Here is a 10,000-nt window from a genome sequence, read left to right as displayed (position 1 = left end):
TGCTGTTTGGGTAAAGGGTGAGTAATATGTTTGTTAGAGCAAAAAAATAATTCAGGAATCCATCTTGGCACCAATCACAATGGCCGAATGCTCCTCCAGGCCTAGTGAAATGAGATCCAGAGCAGTGTGCAACAATGCAATTTATAGCGTATAATTTAGATTGAGACCTCATTTTACGGAAAGCCCCAAGACCACTTTTATTTTTTTTTAAAGAGAACGTATCTGTCTCAATGTTCTATACATACAAACCTGTCTTTTCTTCAAATATTACAATATTTACATCAGCTTAAAACATTGTGGGTGGTGATGACAGCTTAGCATGCCTAAAAATGATCTCTAGTTTATTCCTCCGTGTGCTCTTCTTCTTTGAATACTTGAATCATCAGTCTGGCAATGATCAAGCTGATGTCCAGAAGCACCACACGTGCGATCCAAACAGTGTGACTGTGCCGTCCTTTTCCTGTGTTTTGTAAGCATCCAAATCCAAACAGGACATTACAGAAGGACAACCGGACAAATGCTATAGCTCAAACCGACCAGCAGGGGGCGCGCACACACAAGACTTTTAGATCCTGTTTGTGATGGTGGAACAAGTCTGTGCAACGTGAGCAGAAATGTCAACACTTTGTGGCGTTGGCAAAATTGCCACATCCTTAATAAACCTGTCACAAGAGCTCCTCTCTCTTCGCTCAGATGCAGTTAGAGATGGGCTCCTGGGGGACTTCGGTGGCAGTGCCCTCTCCAGGTGGCGGGGACTCTGGTACCTCACCCATCACTGCCATACGGATCACCTTGAGCCAGCGTTGCTTCAGGTCTTCACTTTCTGCTGTAAAGCTGTGGATGGACTTGGATTGAGATAGCCTGAAGCTAGATGGAGGATCTGCAGGTCTTGGAGTGTCCTCAACCTGGTAGCCAAGCAAAGGAATTGTGGATTGGGCTTTGACATCCTGTGAAGACAACAGCAACTCTTAGTTAAGCAAAGGAAGTGATCTACATGCCAGGGTGTGTAAGAACAGCAAAGGGCTCTGACCTGAGGTGCTCCATACAAGTAGAGAACTAGAGCTTCCTTCTGAGGAATGACACACCAGACTTTCTGCCAGGGTTTATTCTTCTCACAATACTGCAGGAAGCCACACATTATACTACTGCCCGAGAACTGAGCTGCTTCAATCTGTGAAAGAGAACAAGAGAAGAACAAAGTTCAAAACATACAAAAACATAAAAGCACAGATTTCAGAAATGAGGATGAAATTCATGAGTGGTGCCAAGGTCATGTTTCACTGCAAAACCAAAAGAAAAGAAAAAAACTTGCGTTAAGAATGTTAAAAAACTTTTAAATTTGTTTATAGAAGTAGCCTTAACCGTAACCAATAAAGCCGGTTAACCCGCTGAAATTCATTTAATTATTATAATGTTACAAATCACATAATTTTCCAGACAGGATCATTTGTCATGTATGAATGATTAAAATCAGCATAAAATACAGGCAGTACAACACATATAACAATGTACTGGTATTATTTTATTTGATCTTAAATATGACATATATCGAATGGTTATAATAAATGTTCTAGAACGAGCATCATTCCGGGCTTTGATCAATGCCGTCTGTTTTAAAACCAAGCGTGAATGAAATGTGCACCTGTGTCTCTGCACATCTCTCATCACGCTGATTTACAACAAACACAAGTGATGCAAACAGTAAAGCGTCCCACTGCTATCATGACTCCTAAACCAGCACTCTTGGAACACCTCTCATCCAATCATATTCCAGGATATTTATGCATGTAAAATCAAATATATTTAATATCGAGTCTTTGTGTGTTTTTGGTCAGTAACAGTGCTGCTCCCAATAATGCTCCCTCTTCTAAAGGGTTAACAAACCAAACCCTATAAACACTTGTGTAGGGGTACACCACATGTGAGCACGATTTTAGAACATGAACATTAATGAAAATAATGCTAATAAACAGATCATCAGATCATGTCAATTCAGATAGTTAGGACTGTTATAAAACTTTGATTTATATATAATATAAATACTAATCTGTTAAGCATTAAATACTGTTAATGTCATTAATGAATATTAGTATTAAGTGTAATCGATTAAGCTTACCACCTCAGAATCCACCTGAACAGTTTGTGCATGTTGTTTTCGGTGCTTTAACTGCATATATAATTGTTAAATGTCTTTTTTAAACAAAAATATTCCATTTACAGAACAGTGTGTTGTACAACATTTTTCAACAGACCCCTCTTTAATGTTCCTCTTCTTCAATGATCAAAGGTCCCCTAATGTGATCCTGAACTCACCTCTAGAATCCCTTTCTTCTTCTCTCTCTCCTCGCCGTCGACGTGTCCCGTCTGGATGGAGTAACAGTCTTTGCACACTTTGTTCATCTTATTGCCGTCATATTCCAGAGGGGCTTTATAGTCCGAACACTTCCAGCACACCACCTGAACACAAGATTAAAACACATGACTTCAAACTCATGAACTATAGACATAATAAATGAGATTTTAATGAGTCACTTACATATCCACAGGCTCGACAGTGATGTCTTCTGCGTGTGAGGGCGTTAAAGGGCTCTCGGCACTTCATGCACATGGTCACCTCATTGTCCCGTATCCAGCGAGGGGCTCGTTTCCCCAGCTCGGATATCTGAAGATCCTACATATAAATACAGACATGCACATACTGTAGGTGTGACAAGTGCTACAGAATCATTCAAAATAAAACCAATACAGATGCACTAACTAAACCCTTCAGAAATAAATATGGCACATTTTCTTCAAATGCATGTTTACTAGTGTTGTGTACAGCAAGACTGAAATAGTCTAATACATTTAGCAGTGCCATTCTCTGAAGGCAGCAGTTGGCAAGGTTTAAATATCTTGTAGTCAATGATGACAAAATATACTGACTGGTACTTCCTCCACTTCTTTGGATGCGGACTTAAATGTCTCATTTTTCTGGTGGAAGATGTGTATCGTGTCCTGGAACGCCTAAAATGCACAGAAAGCCATTGTGAAAGATGGACAGTGATTTACAATAGAAACATTCAATAATCAGGCTTGGTTTATTACCTTTATCCAGTCTTCTTTATTCTGTTCAGAGCTGTCATTACACAACAACACAATTAAAAACGCGTTTCATTTCCACACGTGTAATATTCAGTATGGTGTATCAAAGGGTGGTAAGCACAGATGGCACGGTCTCTACCTGGCCTGCAGCTCAAGTGTGCGTTCTTTGCCAGAAACCTGAAAGGTATGAGGGTAATCCTCGTTAAACGTCTCCGTAACCTTCATGCCATCAATGCCGATGCGTGTGCGCACTGTAAACTTCTGTCCCACCAGACTGAACTTGGGGACACAGTACAGCAGCATGTTGTTGAACTGTGGAACAGATTGAAGAGACAAACACAAAGAAGGTTCTGGTCTTAAAGATTAGAAATATGATATTCTTTATCACTGAAAACAAACACGACACAATATCGAGTGAATACAAAATAATAATTAATAATTTGTCCCTACCAGGAAGAGATATCTGTCCATGGCTGAAGTGTTCCTTGCTGCAAGTTTCAGAATATGACCCTCCTTTATTAACTCATTTGAGGCGTTCACTATGTCCTCTTCCTCTCCCAGCATCTCGTAAATCTCCAGCAGTTTCTTCAGGTTATCCTGAGAGACACCAGGAACAGAATAAGCAGGAGACGGAGACAGAATAAGCAGGAGACGGAGACAGAATAAGCAGGAGACGGAGACAGCATAAGCAGGAGACGGAGACAGAATAAGCAGGAGACGGAGACAGAATAAGCAGGAGACAGGGACAGAATAAGCAGGAGACATGGACAGAATAAGCAGGAGACGGGGACATTATAAGCAGGAGACAGGGACATTATAAGCAGGAGACAGGGACAGAATAAGCAGGAGACGGAGACAGAATAAGCAGGAGACGGAGACAGCATAAGCAGGAGACAGGGACAGAATAAGCAGGAGATGGAGACAGCATAAGCAGGAGACGGAGACAGCATAAGCAGGAGAAGGAGACAGAATAAGCAGGAGACGGGGACAGAATAAGCAGGAGACGGAGACAGCATAAGCAGGAGAAGGAGACAGAATAAGCAGGAGACAGGGACAGAATAAGCAGGAGACGGAGACAGAATAAGCAGGAGAAGGAGACAGAATAAGCAGGAGACAGAATAAGCAGGAGACAGAATAAGCAGGAGATAGAATAAGCAGGAGACGGAGACAGCATAAGCAGGAGAAGGAGACAGAATAAGCAGGAGAAGGAGACAGAATAAGCAGGAGACGGGGACAGAATAAGCAGGAGACGGACAGAATAAGCAGGAGACGGAGACAGAATAAGCAGGAGAAGGAGACAGAATAAGCAGGAGACAGAATAAGCAGGAGATAGAATAAGCAGGAGACGGAGACAGCATAAGCAGGAGAAGGAAATAGAATAAGCAGGAGACAGAATAAGCAGGAGATAGAATAAGCAGGAGACGGAGACAGCATAAGCAGGAGAAGGAGACAGAATAAGCAGGAGACAGGGACAGAATAAGCAGGAGACGGAGACAGCATAAGCAGGAGAAGGAGACAGAATAAGCAGGAGACGGGGACAGAATAAGCAGGAAACAGAGACAGAATAAGCAGGAGACAGGGACAGAATAAGCAAGAGACAGGGACAGAATAAGCAGGAGACAGGGACAGAATAAGCAGGAGATGGAGACAGAATAAGCAGGAGATGGGGACAGAATAAGCAGGAGACAAGGACAGAATAAGCAGGAGACAGGGACAGAATAAGCAGGAGATCGAGACAGAATAAGCAGGAGATCGAGACAGAATAAGCAGCAGACGGGGACAGAATAAGCAGGAGACAGGGACAGAATAAGCAGGAGACAGGGACAGAATAAGCAGGAGATCGAGACAGAATAAGCAGGAGACGGGGACAGAATAAGCAGGAGACGGGGACAGAATAAGCAGGAGACAGGGACAGCATAAGCAGGAGATCGAGACAGAATAAGCAGGAGATCGAGACAGAATAAGCAGGAGACAGGGACAGAATAAGCAGGAGACAGGGACAGAATAAGCAGGAGACAGGGACAGAATAAACAGGAGACAGGGACAGAATAAGCAGGAGACAGGGACAGAATAAGCAGGAGATCGAGACAGAATAAGCAGGAGACGGGGACAGAATAAGCAGGAGACGGAGACAGCATAAGCAGGAGACGGAGACAGAATAAGCAGGAGACGGAGACAGAATAAGCAGGAGACGGAGACAGAATAAGCAGGTGACGGCGACAGCATAAGCAGGTGACGGCGACAGCATAAGCAGGTGACGGCGACAGCATAAGCAGGAGACAGGGACAGAATAAGCAGGAGACAGGGACAGAATAAGCAGGAGACATGGACAGAATAAGCAGGAGACGGGGACAGAATAAGCAGGAGACGGGGACATTATAAGCAGGAGACAGGGACAGAATAAGCAGGAGACGGAGACAGAATAAGCAGGAGACGGAGACAGCATAAGCAGGAGACAGGGATAGAATAAGCAGGAGACGGAGACAGCATAAGCAGGAGAAGGAGACAGAATAAGCAGGAGACGGGGACAGAATAAGCAGGAGACGGAGACAGCATAAGCAGGAGAAGGAGACAGAATAAGCAGGAGAAGGAGACAGAATAAGCAGGAGACAGGGACAGAATAAGCAGGAGACGGAGACAGAATAAGCAGGAGAAGGAGACAGAATAAGCAGGAGACAGAATAAGCAGGAGACGGAATAAGCAGGAGACGGAATAAGCAGGAGACGGAATAAGCAGGAGACGGAGACAGCATAAGCAGGAGACAGGGACAGAATAAGCAGGAGATGGAGACAGCATAAGCAGGAGAAGGAGACAGAATAAGCAGGAGAAGGAGACAGAATAAGCAGGAGACGGGGACAGAATAAGCAGGAGACGGAGACAGAATAAGCAGGAGACGGAGACAGCATAAGCAGGAGACAGGGACAGAATAAGCAGGAGACAGGGACAGAATAAGCAGGAGATGGGGACAGAATAAGCAGGAGACAGAGACAGAATAAGCAGGAGACAGGGACAGAATAAGCAGGAGACAGGGACAGAATAAGCAGGAGACAGGGACAGAATAAGCAGGAGATCGAGACAGAATAAGCAGGAGACGGGGACAGAATAAGCAGGAAACAGAGACAGAATAAGCAGGAGACAGAGACAGAATAAGCAGGAGACAGAGACAGAATAAGCAGGAGACAGGGACAGAATAAGCAGGAGACAGGGACAGAATAAGCAGGAGACATGGACAGAATAAGCAGGAGACAGGGACAGAATAAGCAGGAGACAGGGACAGAATAAGCAGGAGATCGAGACAGAATAAGCAGGAGATCGAGACAGAATAAGCAGGAGACAGAGACAGAATAAGCAGGAGACGGGGACAGCATAAGCAGGAGACAGGGACAGAATAAGCAGGAGACGGGGACAGCATAAGCAGGAGACAGAGACAGAAATATGAGTGGGACACGTATGGCAATATAGACGAGGAGGTCTTGCCTTTCAATTACACAAAGTAATCACATTTATGGAAAAGGCATTCGTTGAATCGAAGGTTATTGTAATGTTAGCTTGACAAACAGTTTATGAGATTTTGGTTATTCCAATGTGCTCGCACGACTAGAACACATGATTACTCTCGCTTGAACAGGACTTTGGAAATCATGATTATATTGAGAGATACAATGAACAGAACTTACTGATTTCCTGATGGCAGTGTTGGAGTGGGTGGCAGCCATGGCAATAATTTCCAAAGACTCTGCAAAGACAAAGATTTCATATTCACCTGTTCATATTAAAAGTACTGTCTGTTGTGTTCACTGTTTCTCTTTGTGTAACTCACTTTCAGCATCTCGCCGGTCTATGTGATCCTGAGGAAGCTTCTTCAGATAGTCTTTGAGCAGCATCTCGTAGCGAGGCACTCGCTGCACCGGCTCCAACATGTGATGCTGCAGCGTCAGACTGCCACACTGTTCTTGACTCTGAACACGCACACACACACACACACACGCACGCACACACGCACGCACGCACGCACGCACACACACACGCACGCACACACACACGCACGCACACACACACACACGCACGCACGTCAATGTACAAACATCCCCAGCACAAAAAGCGACACTAGTCATATACAGTCAGTCAAATCAAGTCATTTGTATATTTGAAAGCACTTTCACAACACATCAATTCACTGAAAATGATGCTGTAATATCTGTAATGCTTTAAAGTCCTCAATGTGTAGTTTGATGGAAAAATGTGCTTGTAGATTATTCCTCGATATATATATATATATATATATATATATATATATATATATATGTGTGTGTTTAGAGCCCCAGTGAGCAAGCTAAAGGCCACAAAACAAGATGTTATTTAACCCTTAAATGCACACCTGGGATCTATTGACACAGGACCTCATTCAACACCCTGTACCTCATCCATTTTTTGGACTTGTGCCTAAAGCTTTTAGTATTCCTCAATCTATCTCTTAGAACATATATTATTAATATATATATATTAGTTATTTTTAATGGTTTAAGTATCAAAAGTGTATAGAGACTTTAGAGATCTGAGGTACAGTATGTCAGAGTATCATTTTCTTCAATAAACTCCAATAAATTGTATTTTTTTATGATTATTTCATATCTATTTATGTTTACTATCTCAGGATATTTATTTCTTTGTGTTTTACAAGATGAATTAGTGCTATATTAATACAAATAAACACAATATCACATTGATTTTCTGTACAATATTGAATTATCAGTATTTTATATGCATGTACACACACATAATACACTTATTTTTACTCAAGGTGGCACCGATGCTTCAGTGATTGATTTGATTTACATCTGACATTGCTAGCTAACATAGAAACAATACTGAACTATTGTACCACTGTAAATTGTTCACATATAAATGAGGGGAATCGTTCATCCACGAGTGAAGATCAAGTGTACTTATCAATAATCATAAAGTCAAACACATATACATATATACAAAAGCATTGATCACTTCAGAGATCTCCTTCCTGCCAGAATAATTCACTAGCGCCCCCTCAAGGTCAGGAATAACACAGCAATAACTGTTAAACTATAGCAAGTGTAACAGTATGATGTGATTATTATCATTTGGGTGTATTACTGAAATAATGTAAGTTGTTCGTCTATTTAGACTCAACGAGCTGATGTGTACGAGCAGCTCAATATGTCTTGACAGCCAGTTGCATCTCATGAAATAATGAATCCTGTTCTAGATTTGTCCAGATTTGTTGCATTATCTCATTCATTTATGAAAATTTTAAAATCAAAACATATACAAGTATATTTGAAAATTTGACACTATCTGTGCATTTTGTACATCCATTTTTGATAGATGTAAGTGGCGAGTCTCTATAGACCCGGATATTAAGAGTGTTTGGGAAAATGACTATGCATTTCAGGGTTAACAGAGTTATTACCTTGGGGGAAACCAGATCTGGATAAACAGCATGCATATAATGTGAATATTAGTTGTCTATGTGTATTACATGTTTAAATGAGTAAAGTAATGGGGGGATTGGGGGGTATCAGTTATTGAAGAGAAATCCCTTGAGAGGAACTACACTCAACTGGGGAGAACTGTACATTTCAGGCCTGAAACATACAGCACTACCAGTATATAATCCTGCTAATCCTGGCTAAGCTTCATTGCACGCGTCCTTACATTCAGAATTGAGTCCGAGTGAACACAAGTGCTGCTATAGTCTCCCACTCACTTGCATTCACGGTGGTGTTTGTGTACTTGCGTAAAGTATGTTTGTATAAATAATTACCTGGATTTCCAGAATGATGGCTTTGAACTGAGGCGATCGATCTGTCCATTGTTTCAGCAGCTCCATGGCATGATCGAAGTTCCTCACATACTCTGCATACATCTTCAGGAAGGGAGTGAGCTTCTGTAGGATGTCCCCGATGCGAGGAGTGGACATCCTGGGGAGATATTGTCTCATAGTAAGAACATATAACATTTACTCAACCTCATGTTGTTTGGAAACCCATATGACTTTCTTTTTTTGAAGAATCAGTTTTCCAATTATGCCATCATTTATTCTATTCTAACACTCAATTCTGATTTATTCATTTAGCAGGTGCTTTTATCCAAAGCGACTTACGTATGAGGAGTTGCAGTCATTTATAATGTATAATGTTCTATATTATTGCACATACTCCGCTGTAATGAGACATTGTGATAGTTCTTTGCCTTTGTTGATGAGTCACAGAGACGGGATTAACCGTCACATCTCAGATCACAACATCAAGTCATGCAATGGCGTCTTTAAATAAACTAGTGTTCCTCACACAACAAATGTATATAGCTTCATCTGGAGTATATTGACCACTTTATGATAATTTATGGTGCTTCGTTTTTGTCAATCACTGGTGCGGACACGCTCATCACTGGGGTGGAGGCGCTCATCACTGGCGCTCATCTTTACGCTTTAATATTTTATATATATATATATATATATATATATATATATATATATATATATATATATATATATATATATATATATATATATATATATTAAATATCATACAATCCTTCAAACAAGATGAATTTACATGAGAAACAACATATAAGATATTTAGACTTACTTTTAGAGCATTTATGTTGAATATGAGTATATTTGTCTTTACTGCACTCGCAGGAGTACGAACAAATGACAAATACACTTATATTTAAGATACATTCTCTTAAAGCAAGTCTAAATATGTTGCTTCTCAGGTAAATGTATCTTGTTTTAATGATTTTTAGACATTTGTAAATGTAAAATAAGACAAAAACACTTGATAATAATAGGATTTTTTGTAGTGATTTTTTTTTATTAATTAAACAATAAAAATACAAGTATTTTCCCCCTTTAATTATTAGCTTTAATAATAGT

At 41.0% G+C, this 10,000-nt stretch overlaps 1 protein-coding gene across 7 annotated transcripts in view; it reads right to left on the bottom strand.

The window, feature by feature from the left end:
- The window catches only part of LOC127661945 (FYVE, RhoGEF and PH domain-containing protein 4-like), a 58,904-nt gene that overhangs the window by 904 nt on the left and 48,000 nt on the right, over positions 1-10,000 (bottom strand). For all 7 annotated transcript variants that reach the window (XM_052152918.1, XM_052152922.1, XM_052152921.1 and 4 more), the window contains 11 exons: positions 8,885-9,041; positions 6,905-7,043; positions 6,762-6,820; positions 3,535-3,681; positions 3,224-3,396; positions 3,088-3,118; positions 2,926-3,006; positions 2,537-2,671; positions 2,314-2,457; positions 1,031-1,171; positions 1-947 (listed from right to left, as the gene is read on the bottom strand). The exon at positions 1-947 is cut by the window's left edge and continues 904 nt beyond it. In XM_052152918.1, the coding sequence (XP_052008878.1) occupies positions 690-947; positions 1,031-1,171; positions 2,314-2,457; positions 2,537-2,671; positions 2,926-3,006; positions 3,088-3,118; positions 3,224-3,396; positions 3,535-3,681; positions 6,762-6,820; positions 6,905-7,043; positions 8,885-9,041 (1,465 nt within the window). In that variant the 3' untranslated portion in view covers positions 1-689. The remainder of the gene's footprint in view (positions 948-1,030; positions 1,172-2,313; positions 2,458-2,536; positions 2,672-2,925; positions 3,007-3,087; positions 3,119-3,223; positions 3,397-3,534; positions 3,682-6,761; positions 6,821-6,904; positions 7,044-8,884; positions 9,042-10,000) is intronic.

Source organism: Xyrauchen texanus, chromosome 21 (genome assembly GCF_025860055.1).
Source record: "Xyrauchen texanus isolate HMW12.3.18 chromosome 21, RBS_HiC_50CHRs, whole genome shotgun sequence".
In the NCBI taxonomy this organism is placed as follows: domain Eukaryota; kingdom Metazoa; phylum Chordata; class Actinopteri; order Cypriniformes; family Catostomidae; genus Xyrauchen; species Xyrauchen texanus.
Note: the sequence above shows the minus strand (reverse complement) of the source record. Positions and strands in the feature narration are given on the sequence as shown.